The sequence below is a fragment of the Colletotrichum destructivum genome, chromosome 5 (genome assembly GCF_034447905.1).
Source record: "Colletotrichum destructivum chromosome 5, complete sequence".
Classification (NCBI taxonomy): Eukaryota; Fungi; Ascomycota; class Sordariomycetes; order Glomerellales; family Glomerellaceae; genus Colletotrichum; species Colletotrichum destructivum.
The window spans coordinates 3,904,177-3,920,848 of NC_085900.1; the positions used below are offsets into that span (position 1 = coordinate 3,904,177).

Below are 16,672 nucleotides of genomic sequence, written 5' to 3' on the forward strand. Positions count from 1 at the left end.
TGAATGTGGATGCCAAATGTGGATCCATCATGACCAATCACATTTTACCGAGTCAGGTACCAGGACAATCAAGGCATGAGACACTTTAGAGGGTGTCTCCCCCCCCCCCCCCCCCCCCGGATTGGCCATTTTGATACAATGTGCAATTGACAGTAACTGCTGGTGAGTTTGTAGTTAAAAGGGTGTTTTTTCCCCTTCACTCGAGTTCAACTCGGCCTGGACCAACCCTCTAACCTTATTGCCCGTTTCCCCCAGTTCGAGTCCGCCGTACTCTCTGACGACGACGTGACCATCTCCCCTTCTGACCTTTTGCTCCTCCTCGACCGCCCCTCACCGGCCTCTATCACCAGCTCCCTCGCCCAACTCCAATCCTCCTCCTCCCCCTCCTCCACCCCCGACTACGACGAAGCCACCCTCCTCCACCGCGCCGTGCATACACCCACAGCCCTATCCTCGGGCGAGATCGACCTCCTCCGCCGCCGCTTCTGGCCCGCCCATGAATACGACGGCTGTCAGGCGGCCTGGGCTGGCGCTCTCGCCAAGCTCGAATCGGACACGTCGGAGGAACACGTGGTCAGCACGGTTGCCAGGTTGCGCAAAGTGAGGGAGAAGTTGGCGGGAGAGGCGGAAAAGGCGTTTGAGGCGGCGCAGCTGGAGTGGGTTCGGCGGCTGATATCGTCGGGGACGACAAGTATTATGCCAAGGGCGTGCTGGGGATACGCAATCTACTACGACCCTGACGCTCTTGGAGCGGATGATGACGATTTCCAAGTCCGCGTGAGTGCGTCACTACAATGGGCACGCGATGTTTCGTCCGTGGCGAAGAACGTGCAGACTGGGAATTGGGCGTTGCATCGAATGGGGTGGCCTGCAGGGGCGGCCACTGACAAGCACAAACGCGGGTTGTTTGAGCGGCTGCGGAGGGACTTCCAAACGGTTCGTGGTGAAGCACTGCCTGAGGGGATTCTTCAGAATGTCTTTCTGGTGGTGGACCGGGATTCTGTGCACTCGGTGCTGAACGGGTCGAAAGGGGGAAATGTCTGTGATGACATGTGGGTGTGGGCTGTTGATCCGGAGTATCACGACGACGACGACGACGACGACAAACAAGGGGTTCAGGACACGGTCCAAGAGCAGGATGAAGCAGCATACCCAGGCTATGTACGCGTCCGGCTGCAACAGCTGGTCAACAACTTCTACGTGGTGCGGCGGCCGGACGAAGGCAACATGGTGGTGCCGTTGGAGACGCTGTGGGCATGCGCGCAGAAGAGCTACCAGAGGGCATTTGTGTCAGTACGAGAGGAGGACTTCCAGAAGTGGGTGCCTAATCGCGATGTAGGCAGTTGTTTGAGGCAATGAGAGATCAGAGTTGGTTACATTTGGTTCGGTCAGTCTAGATCTAGATGTGATTGAAGATTACACTGATGATTTGAGGCAGGCTTAGATCGTATCATAAATGAGAAAGATATTGCTCAAAATAATAAACCCTTACCAAAAAGAGTTAAACTCCTCTAGTTTTCCTCCTAAATATGTAGTTGAACGTAAGGTTAACTACAACAAGTATTTTATATTTTTTAGAGTATTCTAAATGTGTAAGTAGTAGCTTGAATTCAGATTAAGCAAAGATGGTGTATAGTTGCAAACTCCTATCTAGACACAACTGCAACACAACTCTCTTCTCTATCAATTAAATTGCCTCCCCCCCCCTACAAGCCGCCCTCTCCTACTTGATATAGTCCTTCTTCAGCGCCCACTTGGATTTGTCGTAGCTCTTGGGCCAGACGCCGCTCTTCCCGGGCGCCAGGATGCCGTTGGGGTCGAGGGCGTCCTTGATGGTCTGGTTCAGCCTGCCGAGCGCGTGGTCGTTGAAGTCGTACGTGTCGGCGATTTGGTCCATCAGAGCCACGTGCGTGCGGAACTCGCCCCAGCCGTTGTCGGCGCAGTCCTGGATCATGGTGCGGACGAGCCACTGCGCGCGGCGCCGCATGTCGGGGTCCTCGCGGTTGTACACAATGCACACAATGTTGTCTGTACGGGGGACCAACGTGGTAAGTATTAGGTGTTCTCTCTCTCTGAACAATCACTTTCGGAATAGGGGGAAGGGGGTGGACCTACGCATTTCACGCATGCCGATGCTGAGAATGCCAAAGTAGTCAAGCCTGGCCTCGGCAAAGCGCTTCTTGGCCATGGTGTACTGCTTCATGGCCGACTTTCCGTCGACCTTGGAGATGGGCGAGAAGGAAAGAAACGTGCAGTTGGGGATCCAGCTGGGGGAACCTTCGTTAGCATATTCTACCCCTCATCATATTCATCGCTTCGGGGCTTTATGGGGGGGGGGGAGGTGTTGCTCACTGGTTCAACCACCGCAGCTCGTCCCATGTTGGCAGGCCCCTCATGGTATCGGCGCGGCAGTGCAAGGTGCTGAACTCCTCCTTGCGATCCTCGAGCAGGAACCACCTGCTGCCGGGGACCTTGGTCATCTCCCGCTTGGTGATCTCGAGATGGGCCTTGCGGATCGGCTCGGGCCCGTAGGCGGCTCCGATGTAAACCCAGCGCCCCAGGTTGACCTTCTTCGCCGCCGCATCCAGCTGCTCCTCCGTGAGGGGCATGTCGGGGTTGTCGGTGTACTCCGTTCTAGGGTGATAGTGCGATGCATCAAGCGAGATGTGGCGGAGACTAGCAGCGTTTTGAAGAACCATGTTCTGGTCATAGCATGTTAGCAAACGACTCGACCGTGGCAGGGATGCAGAGGGTGTCAGAGAGGCCAGTCACTTACAACACGGAGGGGACGGATGATGTCGACAACAGCCTCGAGGTCCTCATCCCTCTCGTACGTCACCATGAATGGGGTGATGCCAGGCGCGGCAGGCATAAGCTGTATGTGTCTGTCAGCTCGAGCTCTTTCTTTTTCCCTCCCCCACACAAACACTACTCCCTACCGACTTACCCACATGCCCATCTTGGTGACGATGGCGTTGTTGCTCTGAGAGAAGATGCCGTCGTTGATGGGGCCGAAGCCGTAGGGGAAAAGCTGCCAGCACTCGTTCTGGTGCTGGTCCTGAGGAGGCACGCCCTGGGCAGCCTGCCTCCGACCCTCGGGGCTCTGCATGGCGCCCATGCCCGTACGGACGACCTCTCCGTTGGCGAGGATGACCTCCATGCCGCAGTGCATCATCCAGTGGTCGCCGTAGGGGGTGAAGCCGACCCCGTGGTCCAGCGCGTTGCCGATCATGGAGCCGTAGCCGAGCTCCGGCGAGTCCAGCCAGACCTTGTCGCGCAGGCCGTTGTCGTCGAGGTACTTCTGCATCTGGAGATAGGTCACGCCGGGCTCGACGAGGCAGTAGCAGTCCTCGGCGTTGACCTCGAGGATGCGGTTCATGTGCGTGCCCAGGTTCATGACCAGGCTCCCCGAGACCCTGGGGGCGGCGCCGCCGTAGCCGATGTTGTGGCCCTTGCTGAAGGTCCACACGGGGACCAGGAACTCGTTGCACAGCTTGACCACGGCCTGGATGTCGGCCACGTTCCGCGGATGGACGAGGGCGCTGCCAACGAACTCCTCCCGGTCGTACAGATGGTGCATGTCGTGCGTCTGGCAGTCGACCGTGAGGTAGTCGCCATCTTCCAGCGCGGTATCTTGGGTGATGATTTGCAGGTTCTCCTTCCCTACCGCCTGCTGGAGGCTGGCTGCGAAGTCTTGGAACTTTTCGACCGAGGTGCCGGGGGGGAGGAACCGCGGGGCGGGCGCGGAGCCCTTTGGCGCGGAGCCCTTTGTGGGATAGGAGCCACTCTCCGTGCTGGTGGTGGTGGTGTAGACACCGGGTGCCATCTTTTGCTGCAGATGGTTCGACCTTATTTATCGGTTGAAGAAGGGTTAAGGTTACGGGAGAGGATATCAATCTGAAGAATGTGAAAGTGTAAAGGTTGAGACCCGATGCTGATGCTGCAATAAAGACAAAACGGGAACTTTGATTTCATAGAAGGAAGTCGGCTCTTTTTATTAGCACTCGATGGCAACTTCAAAGACCCCAAAGTGTCACCGAGGCCAGCAGCTCTCAGCCTGGGTTGTCGCCAGAGACCTCGGGACATTGGTAATTTGGCCTCCGCATTGCCGTCGTTCATGTCGTTCCGGCGGCGGCGCGCGGTCCGTTCGACTACCGACACAGGGCCGACCTGACTGGTGACACTGACACAAACACACACCCCTATCTGCGAGGGCGTCCGCTGAGCGAGAGATTGGTTCTCTTGGAATTACTCGAAACGGTGCCGTGGTGATGGATAAGCTTTGTCGAGTCCGATGGGAACCTCCGGGCTGTCATTTCCTTGTGAGACGATGATACCAGTCAAAGAACCTCGCCCCGGACTCCCGAAGACAACAAACGATGGCGGCTTGGTACGGATAGCGCTGTTGAGTCGTGGATCGTCCGTCCCCGTCCGTGGCGTTTCCGTCTGATAGTCATGAGTAGTTGCAGGTCTGCCCAAGTTGCCGAGTACGGGTTTGCCTCCGACAAAGCCTTCAACGAGCATCAGATGGGAACGTAAAGACGGCTTCGAGAACCCACAACGTTCTTGTCAATGATTGGCCATGATTTACCGACTCATACGTACTCGCGTGTTCAGGTGTTTCGTCGGCGAAACCCATGATTCCAAGTCGGATTGAAGCGTTTCGTCCAATCTGCCCAGCATCGAAACACATCCGGGTTGCCCTTGTTGGTTTCGAAAGAACTCTTGCTGTGAAGGCACACGGCCCTCATGAGTCCGAGATTGACAGCGTGGAGGTTGATCCCGTTTGCGACGCCATGGGGGTTCCTGTGTCTTCCCGGTGACTCAGTAACTTGAAGTCGACAACGTAGTCATGAGTGTCCGTAGACCATGGGCTCGGAGGTAGCTAACTTACTGCATTGATTGAGGTAACGTCGTTGCAAGATGATACCGGACAAGGCCAGGCGCAATCCCGCCCATTTTTAGACAGATGTTACGGGAGATGGGAAACATGACAAGGTAGATTCATGGGTGACCATTCTCAGTCTGTCATCGTCTCCTGAGTTGAAGCCGTTAGAGTTGACAATCGAGAGGACTCTTAAAATAGAGCGTTCCCGAACCACTCCTTTTGGGCACATTACACTTTTCTTCACGTCCTATAGGATCTAGGAAGACAATAAGCAGACTTTCCTCCCAGAACGCTCTACTACAGCAGACTTTCGTCCTTTTTATCTGACTGGTCTTTCAAGACGACTTCGCCATCTCATTTCTCTCAGGCCTTATTCTCCCAAGTCTTGTTTCCCACATAGCCTTCCCAACATGGCACCCGCTGTCACCTTGAACCATGACACCGACACACCACTAAGGTCGCCAGACAAGCTCGACACCATCGCCCGTTCGTCCAAGAGCAGCCACACAATCCCAATCGATCCCCCCTTGAACCCAAAGCATCGGTGGTGGTGGGACAGGTGCGCGCCGCTGCTGAACAGCCTTCTCAACAGCGCGGGATCGTACACCCCTGAAGAGAAGGCGGACCACCTGCGCGTCTTCCGCGATGTCGTCGTGCCTTCGTTCGGGACGCCGACGCCCGAGGCCAAAGTCAAGCCCCTCCTCACGTACGACGGCTCGACCTTTGAGCCGTCGTGGAACTTCACCAAGGGCGACGACGGCGTCATCCGCTACACCTTTGAGCCTCTCGGCGACAACGCCGGTTCCGAGGAGGACCCCTTTGCCGGCGAGATCGGCCGCTCCATGATGCCCGTCCTCTCCCGGGTCTCGTCCGACGTCGATCTGCGGTGGTACGAGCAGATCGTCAACGCGTGGTTCGTCACGCCCGACGAGGCGGCCGCGGCGCGGCAAAACATGCCCGCCTCCGTCCAGCGCATCCCCCAGGTCTTCCTCGCCTACGACATGAAGCGCGCCAAGCGCGTCCTCAAAGCCTACCTCTTCCCCGTGCTGAAGCACTTCGCGACGGGGGCCACGACGTCGGACCTCGTCTTCGACCTGATCCCCAAGCTGCAGCCCTTTGGCGACAAGCTCGCCGCGCCGGCCGCGAAGCTGCGGAAGTACCTGGCAGGCTGCAGAGAGCCGTGCCTCGTCGAGATGATGGCCATCGACTGCGTCGACCCGGGGAAGGCCCGCGTCAAGGTCTACGCGCGCACGGCGTCCAACTCCCGATCCGTGCTGGCGGACGTCTTCACCCTCGGCGGGGCCCAGACCGACGAGGTGACGCTCAGGGGCGTCGAGACGGCCGAGAAGGTCTGGCACCTCCTGCTCGACGAGCCGGAGGGCATGACGCCGGACCAGCGCAAGGAGTGCCGGGACACGCGCACCCTGCACAAGGGCATCTGCTTCGCGTTCGAGCTGAGGCCCGGGGCGGAGCGCATCGACATCAAGGCCCATCTGCCGTGGGGCCAGACTTCACGGAGCGATGCCCGGACAGTGGACAACTTCTCCCGAGCGTTGAGGAACCTGGGCTGGGACGAGTCTGCGGACAAGTTTCACAGAGGAGCCTCTGCGGCCGCCAAACTGTGAGTTGACAATTGGTTGATTCGCCCACCGGCATCGTTTGAAAGCTAACCAGTCGGTCTTTATTAGAACCGGTCGGAACTCCTCCGGGCCGGGTGGTTTGTCCTACGTCTCCTACAATTACAACGAGACTGGGCCTTATTTGTCGTCCTATTTCTCTCCAAGGTTGCAAAATCATTGAAAACTGGGAAGGTTGCGAGTTGGGTGCTGACTTCGACTATCCAAGCAGTCGGACCTGACTGAACAAGAATGTGTTTCTGTAGTACTTTAGCATATTAGACATCGTTTCTTGGTCAATTAAGTTGTTGAATATCTCATCACCGAGCACCAATAGTTTCAAAACGTGAAGCCAAGCCATTGTAAAATACCAGAACAGTATGATTAAACGTCTCAACTTGGGCGGCATTTCGTGACTTGATCACACCCGTCACGCAAAATTGTCACAATCGAACATCAACGATCACCGTACCATTGCTGGGACTGGAGGTGTTCCGAGCGCCCCCTGTCTGCAACCCGGTATCTGTCAAACTGTCAAACACCGACGTGACAGCTTGTAAACATCCAACATTGCAGCAAAGATCAAGGATACATCGAAAACGTGACTCACGAGCCGCCTGGTGCTCACATCACCGTCGGGCTTGCCACAGCTCCGTGGGCCGTTCACGTCCGGGAATGGCCTCATCGGGCTTTTGCTACCGGCCATTGGCGACGCGTCAGAGTCCTCCCTGGGAACACGAAACCCACACGCAGCATCCCGAAGCGATGTCAGCGTCACAGACGTCCGCGTTCGTATTCAGTTCCAACGACTCGACAGCTCGTTGTCACATTTGACTCCCTGGCCGCCCTGCTGCCCGTTCCCTGCTCTCGAGAGTCAATGAAACACGCAGCTTGCGGACCTCCCTTTCGTCGATCTCCCCCATCTCCATCTCATGTTCCGTTTTGTCCGCCGCGTGGTTTCAGAGCATCGGAAGCCTTAAAAAGGTAATCCATTCTTCCTGGCTTCCCAGAACCCCCCTAGTCAAGGCCACCTCCACGTCATTGTCGTATCCTGTCTTGTCATACCGGCCGCGGAGTTTCTTACCAGGTACCCTTACCCATGCAAAGGCAAACTGACGACCCTTGTCAGTTCGTCTGAAGTCCCGACCCTGCATGAAACGATTTGTTCCGAAACAGCTTCTCATTTGACGGGATGCAGGAGTGGAAACCAGAAATATTGCTGGAGAAAGCCAGGACGCTGTGTTCACCGCCGTATCAGCATGACGGCTCGGAGAACCCGCAAACACGGCTTTCGAGAATAATTCCATGTCCGGCAACTCCAAAGCGATGTATAGATTGTACACTGACTCTTGGTCATCATCTTCTTCGGCCACGATGACGGGGGCATGGGTGGTCTGACTCGAGCGGCGGGAGTCCCCAAATCGAGCAAGGGAACGCATCAAACCAACCGAAAGCCGCCGGAACGACATGTAAAGTCCTTCGAGAATCATTCCCGATATGCCACTTTATAGTCATTCTTCCCCATTAAGAGTACTCCATGAGATCTGATTCAAATACACGGACCATCGTCTACTTTTACTTAACTGGAACTCAATCATTCTCTCCAGCCGGCTTTCAGTCAATATCTTCAAGGGACTTATCCGCAAACCTTGCCCATCGCCAACTCATTCCGTTAACAAGATTCAAACTTTATAATACAGAGCCCTTCCAAGCCAAGCAAAGATGTCTGCTCCCCCCTCCGCCGGCGTCACTGAGCGCATGATCATCCCCGTCAAGGGAACCAAGGAGGACTGGAAAGAGCCCCTCAAGGCTTACCTCCTCGCTCTGAAGCAGCAAGACGGCTACCTCCGTACTCGTTGGGGCCCTTGGTCAGAGAATGAGCAGATCCTGGACCTTATTTCCGGTACGCAGATCATTCCCAAGTGCGGTAGGCATCCGTGGGAGAGAGGGCGGATGATCTAACAGACAGCAACAGGCTGGAAGTCAAAGGAGGCGCACGACAAGTTCTTCGCCTCGTCCGAGTGCGCGGAGGTGATGGGCAACTTCAAAAAGGTCATGACCGGCCCCGTCAAGTCCTACTTCATCAAGTTCGTGCCCTACGCACCCAGGGCGGCGATCGATTCCCCCATCGCCGAGTGCATCACCATCAGCGGCGCGACCATGACCGAGGACGAGATGCGGGCTCAGATCGAGAAGGCGCGGGCCGCGGACGGCCTCAACGACCTCGCCAGCGGCTTCTCCGTCGACGAGGTCGACGGCGGCAGGGTCTTCGTCGCGGCGCTGGGCTGGGAGAGCGTGGAGAAGAGCAGGGCGGCCGACAAGTCGGCCTACATCCCGGCTACGGGCAAGGTCGAGACGCACCACGTCAACTTTCACTACCCGGTCAAGGGCTTCTCTGTTACCAACACGCACTAGATTTAGGAGACGTACAATAGCATTTCCTAAGGAATACTAGGCAATCTTTTTTTTTTTTTTTGCTGTTTGTCGATAATTAGTTTCAATATTGTTCCGTTTACATAGTTCCAAGCTCTAAATCCCGTGACAAGCAACAACTTTCGTCTCTTTGTGAATCACCTTATGTGAAGCTTAACGATCCGTAGTCAGCGTCAAGGGTTCGGATCAGGAACAAACCGAAGCCATGGTTGTCGTCAGCCATGAGACTCATTCTCCATGAGAGAGGACCAAACTTTAGGAGCCAGGAGATAAAACTATTTTGAAGCGCACGCAATCCTGCTCTCACGGACGAGTGACGACATGAACTCTGGTTGGACGCCCATCCCCGAGATAGGAGCAGATCAGACGACACGAGACAACGTGGGTTTTTGGTGTGCTTCAAATCTTGACAGAGACATCACATCGCACCCCCCCCCCTCAAAGGATAGAACTCAGAAAGTATACGAGTCGCAACATTTCCAAACAAGGTCCTGTCCGGACTGGGTCCCGCGGGAGTGGCACGTCAAACCGGGGGTCCGGTCTAAGGAACTTTGAACGATGCCGACAGAGAACGCAAGATCCGAGGCAGCGACACGGCAACGGCAGATACGCCTGTCTCGGGAGGTGCCTTGAAACCGTAATGGCTGGAGCGGATTATGCTTATGCCTTCGATGCTCCAGGACCGGGGGCCGCCACCGGTGAAGCACCCGGTTCTGTGAACGAACCGTCTACACCGAGATGAAAATCAACTAGTGATAACTCTGGGTACGGATCCAAACCAAGAAAAACATAATCATACATCATCTCTTATTAGACTTGTCTTGAGACCAAGAAGCTCTCTCTATTCTGTCCACATTCATCTACAGGACAGTCACAGCTCGTCATGGAACCACGCAAAGTACAAACCGTGGCGCTCGCGGGTGTAAGCTTCACAGCCCATAGTATATATAAAAAACCTGGTTGATGGAACCCATCCCCCCACGCTGACAACACAACTCAGGCAACCGGCAACGTTGGCAAGTGGACTCTGAAAGCCCTGGTCGCAGATGGCTTCCGCGTGACCGTTCTGGCTCGCAGACAGGCGTCCTTCCCCGACGGAGTGGCTGTCAAGGTGGTCGACTTCGGCTCGTCCGACGCCTTGACGGAGGCGTTGAGAGGGCACGACGCCTTTGTCGACTGCACGCTCGTCCACGACGACACCCCGGCGCGGCTCATGGACGCGGCCGCGGCCGCGGGGGTCTATCGCTACATCCCGTCGGACTTCAGCCTGGACCTCCACAACCGCAACGTCCACGGGCTGCCCGTCTTCTTCCGCAAGGACGCCAACGACAGGCACCTCTTCCGGACGTGCGAGGAGACGGGCATGACCTGGAGCGTCGTCTGCAACGGGGCGTTCCTGGACTGGAACCTGCGCTCCGGCTTCATGAACATCGACGTCCACGGGCGGAGAGTCGACTACATCGGCGACGGGGCCAACGTCCACGCCTGGACGACGCTCGAGGCGACCGGCAAAGCCGTCTCCGGGGCCCTGCGCCGCGCCGCCGAGACGGAGAACAGGCCGGTCTACGTGCACTCCGTCAACAAGAGCCAGAGGCAGATGGCGGACCTCTGCAAGGAGGCCCTGGGAGGGGCCGACGACGACTGGGAGGAGTCGCGATCGGACATGGACGAGGTGCTCGCCGGGGCTCTGCGGGAATTCCACGCCGGCAACTTTGGGTGGAACGTCTTGGGCGACATGATCCGGTACGCCAACTCGAGGCCGGACTTCTCGTGCCCCTGGGAGAAGAGCGACAACGCCTTGTTGGGGGTCGAGACGATGACGGACGACGAGGTGAAGGGGCTGATCAGGGCCATTGCGGCCGAGAAGACGGTGTCAGCTTCGACAACATTTTCAAGCAGAACAGTTGTGTGAATGCGCCTTGTCGAGAGTCTCGCTCCCCCTCGTTTGCTTTCTGGATCGACCCGTGTGGCATAGATTCTTTGAGCAGAATCAAATGGCAACACATATGCGCATATATCACGGTTCAAGTCACGGAAATAATAGGCCTCCGATAGGCTTTAGGCTTTTGTAATGGCTTGAGCGGCCTGTCGGCCACAGATCCTGTATTCCCCCTCCCTCCTTAATCAACCCTTCTTCCCCTCCCCCCCCGCTACACCCTGAAAACATCCCCAGCGACCCGCGATGGGCTTCGAGTGCAACATTCCAACATCACACAGCGCCACGCTATGCCCCTCGACTGTCCGTCTACGCAGCGGTCTCGACCTTGATGCTGGCGGAGCCGGCGGACTTGTAGCCCTCGGTGGCGACGATCATGTAGTCAAAGGTGGTGCCGAGGTTCATGCCGGCGTTCTTCCAGGCGGTGAAAAAGTTTTGGGTGGTGACGGTGCCGCCGGTGCGCTTCTTCTCGCGGATGGCCCAGAACTGCTTGAAGGTCTTGGTGCCCTCGATGCTGGGGGCGTTGGTGCGGGTGCTCTCGTACAGCTTGTAGACGGAGCCGTCGCTGGTGACCTGGCCCTTGAGGGTGCCGGCGCTGCCCGGGTTGTACTCGCCGTGGTTCTCGACGATGTAGTACTCGATGAGCTGTGACGTGTCAGCTGGGGTTGTCGTTGTCTCCCTTTAAGGACAAGTTTCCATCATGACCAAAACACATATGGACCCAGGGATATATAGAGTCAGGAATATGGGACTTACAGGGTTCTTGGTCCAGCCGTAGACGGTCAGGTAGCTGTTACCGTTGTTGACGGGGGACCAGGTGCCGGAGTACTTGATGGTCTTGGGGCCGCCCGTCTTCCAGCCCTTGCCGCCGACGAAGTTGCCGCCGGACTTCCACTGGACGCTGTAGGCGCCGGCGGCGCCGTTGGTGTAGGTGACGGGGGACGCGCCGTCGGTCCACCAGCTGTAGAAGTAGCCGTTGTGGGTGCCCTGGGTGGACGGGGTGGACTGGCGCTTGATGAGGTCGGTGGTGGTGACGGGCTCGGCGGCGGGGGCGGCGAGGGCACCGACGGCGGCCAGGGTGGCCGTGAAGAGGGAAGCGAAAGAGCGCATTTTTGTCAAGGAACGTTGGTATCTGGTATATAGAAGAGTGATATGTACAAGCAATAAAGAGTGAAGAGAACGAATGTAGTGGGCGGAGTATAGACAGAGAGAGAGAGAGACAAGGTCGGTGAACCAGCAAGAGAGGATGGAAGATCGTCGCCAACTAAGAAGGGCGGACGGCCGGATCCTTTTCAAGCGGATGCTCGAGATCGTTTCTCTGGGGCCCCTTTGCCAGGTCCGATGATGGAATGGCAGGGGGGGAGGAGAGAGAGAACGGGCGGAGATTCAAGTGCAGTGTCCATGCTGGCTGGGCACGTTGCCATCAGTTTATTTTTTTGCGTGGCAGCCCAGGATAAACTAATGTTGTTGACGCACGCCCCGGTAACATTCTTTTCCAAAGAGGAAACGATTCCACTTAGTCTTTGGTTAACCTGTCTGGTTTGGTGGCCCTTCTCCTCCTCTTCCCCCTCTCCCCCCCTGAGAACCGTTCCCCGAACGGTCGACGGGGCCACCGCCGTGATGGAGTCATGGGCCCTTCCGACGAGGTGTGCCCCCCGGGAGTGCCGCAGTTCCGCCAATGGACGTGTCGGGTTTAAAGGCCAGGGAGTCGGGTTGAGTGCCGCGATGTCGGGTATAAATGAACCAAGCCGGGGTCGGTGTTGCACGATCCCTGCCGCGCTCCTCTCCCGCAATTTAAAGCAAGGAGCACGCGCCGGCACTGCGGCCGAACGAGAGTCCTTTTTTTCCTTTCTTTCCGGTCTTTGGCAACGTTGGAAGAGGAAGCTCCTCCGTGTTTATTGCCCCCCCATTGCCGCCCCTATTGTCGTATCGATCTGTCTATCTGTATTCCTCGATTTCTCTCTTTAGCCGGCCACACGCCCACGCCCAGGGTGCGGCATGGAAGCGGGGTTCTTAATCCAGCAACTGAGCTGGCTGGTGACAGCCGTGGTGATCCTGGACACCGGTTGAGAAGTACCAGGCCCCGGATCTGGAATAAATTGGTCAGGAAGAGTTGCTGAAGGTTCGGGGTATGTTTTTGCACTAGCTGCGGCCCGCCACCGATTCAGCGGCACGTGGATGATGGGACGGACACGGACATCAGCATGCAGCATACAGCATGCCTTGGTTGGGCCTTTACCCGGTGGTTGAGTGTGCTTCTCTGAACGGCAATGTTTGGAAGCAGTGGGGGAAAAGGGAGCCGTGGATTAATTCTGTCAACGCCTACCCAAACCAACCAACTCCCTTACTCTCCAATATCTGTACACTCCGTGAATGCGATGGCAACGACATGTTCGTCCATGGTTTGGCTGGGAGAACCAACCCGCAAGGGGAGGGGGCCACGAGCATGAACGCTGAGGCCCATTAAGACGATCTCCTATTATTCTATCCAAAATACAAGAAGTGGATGCCGACCCCCAGACACAGACAGGCTTTCCTGTCCAACCTGAAGGTCTAGCCAAAAACTTGGCTCAGGGGCACCACCAAAGCTTTCCTCTCGGGGGCATTGTGCCGATATTGGCTCGGACATGGCATTCTCTGCGCTCCATAGACTCACTCTGCTGTCTCAACCCACAGGTCAGTCAGTCAGGTGTAGGCTTGAGATGGTGAAGTAGACTGGGACTCTCATTGAGACTCTCACTGAGATTCTCTCTCACTCACTCACTCTCTCTCTCTCTCTCTCTCTCTCTCTCACACACACACACACACACACATACATGCAGCGTGATGTGACGATGCCAGACTCTGTCAATCTACCCCCATCCGCACCACTTCCCAACGCTTGTCGGCGCCATGATCAACCAAAGCCACAACCAACTCAACGACCTGTTGCCACGATCGAGTCGCCCACTAACCCAAGCAGAGCTAGGTCGGCATACAAGCTCGCCATCTCGCATTAGCGGCCTCAAGCGAGTGACCCTGACTTGAACGACGGGTTTGGACTGGAGGGGGGGGAGGGTGTCCGGCCTGCGAGAACCCCGCATTTCGGCCACTCCAGGCTTTTCCCTTTTCCGTCAAATTGAGCCCGAGCGAGGCACAAGACCATATTGGAGAGAGAGGGAGACTAGACACCACACACACACACACACACAAACACACACTCACACACACCAGACGACGAACATCAGTACACGTACAAGTACAACCAGTGGCACCACCGCCATCCTATTGGCCTTCCCAATTCGCGTGTGCTACACTAGCAAGTGAGGCGGTGGCTGCCAATGCCTCCTCTTCCTTCTCCTCCTCCTCCTCATCAGATCATAAGCCGCACCCTTCGAAATGCGGGGTGCCTTACCCGTCCTCCGCGGGCGAAGAAGCTGCCGCCGCCGCACTCCAGGCTCAACTCAACCTCGCAGGCGGTGAGCCACGGGAGAGCTCGCCCTCCCACGACATGCCCGACGACGCCCGCGAGACGAGGCTTTTGCGCTTCAGGTCACCATCGCGACTCTGACTCTGCCGCCGACATGACGCCGCCGTCCGCCGGAGGGGGTCTGCCCCGGTCCAACTCCTGCAGGACGCACGCGAGGGCCCGCCTCCAGGATACGCTCACGGCCGACTTGCTCGAAAGGCTCCGCCGCTTCTGGTTCAAGCACCTCAAGACGGACGACGCCTACATCCTGCCGCAGAAGAGCCAGATGGGGCGGTGGTTCTTTTCCGACGCCGACTTTGACCAGGTTTGCGTGTACGTTGTTGTTGTTGTTGTTGTTGTTGTTGTTGTTTGTTTATTATTGTCCTCCTCGCTGTCGTCGCCATCATCTCGATCAGTAGAGAGAGAGAGAGAAACAACCCAAAAACCACACTACTAACGTGCTATACCAGGAGAAAGTACCGTCCCGTCCTCGAGGCCATGAGGTCGGCGCGGACAACGAGCAAAGACCTGCTCTCCATCCTGAGGCCCTCCACACCCCTGCAGTGGCTCGGCCTCGTCCTCCTCCTGGACCAGGTCCCGCGCAACGTCTACCGCGGCCCGGAGTCGTCCGTCGTCTTCAACTTCTTCGACCCCGTCGCCCGCGAGGTCGCCCAGCACGCCATCGACGCCGGCGCCCCGACCCACCACCGGGTCCGGTACCGCGTCGCCTACCGCATGTGGTTCTACCTGCCCCTCATGCACTCCGAGGACCTCGCGCTGCACGACGCCGCCGTCGGCCACTACCGCCGCATGAGGGACGACTTCGAGGAGCTCATGGCCGGCGACGGCGCCGCCGGGCCCGACGACCAGCGCAAGTGCTGGGGAGTGCTGACCGCCCGCCGCGAGGCCGCCCGGGATCTGCTCGAGACCAACTACGACTTTGAGATGAAGCACCGGGACATCATCGTGCAGTTCGGGCGGTACCCCCACAGGAACGCCGCCATGGGCCGGCCCTCGACGGCCGAGGAGAGGGATTATCTCGACAACGGCGGCGAGACGTTCAACAACAATAGCGGCGGCGGCGGCGGCGGAAAGTAATAAGAGTCTTTTTCTTTTCAAATGGCTTTCCCTCCCTCTCTATGATTTTATCGTGGTGTGGGTGAGCGCACTTTCTCGTGTCTTTCTGGATACAGCGAGGGAACTTGATGATTGCGTCGCCTGTTTGCGGACTCTTTCTTTTGCGTTACCAATTTTTTTTAAAATTCTTGAGCCATCGACGACAACTTGGTATTGTCACCAAACCGGTAGGTGGTCCTGTTTCAACGAAGCTTGAGCCGTTGTGCAAAGAAGCAATCCGAACACGAAGAAGAGGGACCGCGGTTGAACAACTGTTTTCATAGTTAATGTCTATCTATCAGCGATTTTTATTATTTGCTGGTCAACAATCTCAATGAGTTACGATATCTCACGTGGTTGTTGTCAAACTAGCAGTCTCCTTCTTCTCACTACACCGTATCGCATATTTCCCTGAACCCCAGTCCGGCAACTCACACGTTTTCCAAAACCTTCAAGGGTCAGCCAAAAGAGAGGGCTGATTCGGCGCAGGATGGATCAAAGCTGTTGCTGGTCCAAGTCTCCCAACCTTATCCCGCCGACTTTCAAAACTCTGAACGTGGCGGCTCACATAACATGCCACCCATGCCTCCCATCAGAATGTCTGACATCACCACCAACGCAGCCCGAAACCCAAAAGATCGAAATAGTTCAGGGCTGGCATGCCCACCCCCCGACAGGGCTGCTGGAGACAGTCGCACGAGGCTTCAATGTTCATGTTCGACCTCGTTGCTCAACAACCAGATGTTTGCGTACAGAGAGTGTTGGATATGGACGGCCCTTGTCCTTCCTTTCTTATTCGACATCTCCAGATCCAGCATCCAACTCACAGCAGAGAGCACTAGTGTAAGGAGATGAGCCCGCCAAGTCGTTCATAATGTGCCTCAGCCTCACCCCCCCCCCCCCCCCCCCCCCCCAAACTGGCTGGCCAATCACTCAAACAGAGCTCGGGCGACCGGACAAACCTTGAGGCTCTGTCCCTGTCTGGGGACTGCCGACTCCTGGAGCAACCCGTCTCGTCTGGGGTTTATGATTACTCGCAGCCCATCTCCTCCCAAGAAACAGATTCCCGCCTTCCCGGCCGATCACCTCAGGAAGGTCATTCCCGTCCTCATCGGCGTCGGCGTCGGCGGCTGGTGACGAGACGTCGTCCGCCACGCGTGATTAGTTTTGTTGGCCCGCCCGCCGTAGCAAAGCAGGCCAGTTGAGATTGAAACTTTCCTTTCCGGGGATCGAGA

At 56.9% G+C, this 16,672-nt stretch overlaps 7 protein-coding genes across 7 annotated transcripts; 5 read left to right on the forward strand and 2 right to left on the reverse strand.

The window, feature by feature from the left end:
• Nucleotides 1–29: 29 nt before the first annotated feature.
• CDEST_08729 (uncharacterized protein) lies at nucleotides 30–1,619 on the forward strand (the record flags this gene model as incomplete). The annotated part of the gene is made up of 2 exons (XM_062924888.1): nucleotides 30–56; nucleotides 175–1,619. The coding sequence occupies 2 exons, from the start codon at nucleotides 30–32 to the stop codon at nucleotides 1,357–1,359; spliced, it is 1,212 nt and encodes a 403-aa protein (XP_062780939.1). The 3' UTR covers nucleotides 1,360–1,619.
• Nucleotides 1,620–1,723: 104 nt separating this feature from the next.
• CDEST_08730 (Putative FAD-binding oxidoreductase/transferase, type 4, FAD-linked oxidase-like protein) lies at nucleotides 1,724–3,826 on the reverse strand (the record flags this gene model as incomplete). Its single annotated transcript, XM_062924889.1, has 5 exons — nucleotides 1,724–2,028; nucleotides 2,116–2,267; nucleotides 2,353–2,702; nucleotides 2,777–2,875; nucleotides 2,948–3,826. 5 exons carry the CDS (start codon nucleotides 3,824–3,826, stop codon nucleotides 1,724–1,726), a joined length of 1,785 nt encoding a protein of 594 aa, XP_062780940.1.
• A 1,472-nt stretch (nucleotides 3,827–5,298) lies between these two features.
• CDEST_08731 (Putative aromatic prenyltransferase) lies at nucleotides 5,299–6,513 on the forward strand (the record flags this gene model as incomplete). The annotated part of the gene is made up of 1 exon (XM_062924890.1): nucleotides 5,299–6,513. The coding sequence occupies one exon, from the start codon at nucleotides 5,299–5,301 to the stop codon at nucleotides 6,511–6,513; it is 1,215 nt and encodes a 404-aa protein (XP_062780941.1).
• A 1,612-nt stretch (nucleotides 6,514–8,125) lies between these two features.
• Nucleotides 8,126–8,919, forward strand: CDEST_08732 (uncharacterized protein; the record flags this gene model as incomplete). Its single annotated transcript, XM_062924891.1, has 2 exons — nucleotides 8,126–8,431; nucleotides 8,480–8,919. Exons 1-2 carry the CDS (start codon nucleotides 8,227–8,229, stop codon nucleotides 8,917–8,919), a joined length of 645 nt encoding a protein of 214 aa, XP_062780942.1. The 5' UTR covers nucleotides 8,126–8,226.
• A 901-nt stretch (nucleotides 8,920–9,820) lies between these two features.
• Nucleotides 9,821–11,180, forward strand: CDEST_08733 (Putative NAD(P)-binding domain, NAD(P)-binding domain superfamily; the record flags this gene model as incomplete). The annotated part of the gene is made up of 2 exons (XM_062924892.1): nucleotides 9,821–9,859; nucleotides 9,938–11,180. The coding sequence occupies 2 exons, from the start codon at nucleotides 9,821–9,823 to the stop codon at nucleotides 10,847–10,849; spliced, it is 951 nt and encodes a 316-aa protein (XP_062780943.1). The 3' UTR covers nucleotides 10,850–11,180.
• Nucleotide 11,181: 1 nt separating this feature from the next.
• CDEST_08734 (Putative glycoside hydrolase family 11, concanavalin A-like lectin/glucanase domain superfamily) lies at nucleotides 11,182–12,115 on the reverse strand. The gene is made up of 2 exons (XM_062924893.1): nucleotides 11,630–12,115; nucleotides 11,182–11,518 (listed from the first exon to the last, which is right to left on the reverse strand). Exons 1-2 carry the CDS (start codon nucleotides 11,981–11,983, stop codon nucleotides 11,183–11,185), a joined length of 690 nt encoding a protein of 229 aa, XP_062780944.1. The 5' UTR covers nucleotides 11,984–12,115; the 3' UTR covers nucleotide 11,182.
• A 1,793-nt stretch (nucleotides 12,116–13,908) lies between these two features.
• Nucleotides 13,909–15,764, forward strand: CDEST_08735 (Putative tetratricopeptide-like helical domain superfamily). Its single transcript, XM_062924894.1, has 2 exons — nucleotides 13,909–14,654; nucleotides 14,792–15,764. Exons 1-2 carry the CDS (start codon nucleotides 14,194–14,196, stop codon nucleotides 15,417–15,419), a joined length of 1,089 nt encoding a protein of 362 aa, XP_062780945.1. The 5' UTR covers nucleotides 13,909–14,193; the 3' UTR covers nucleotides 15,420–15,764.
• Nucleotides 15,765–16,672: the final 908 nt, after the last annotated feature.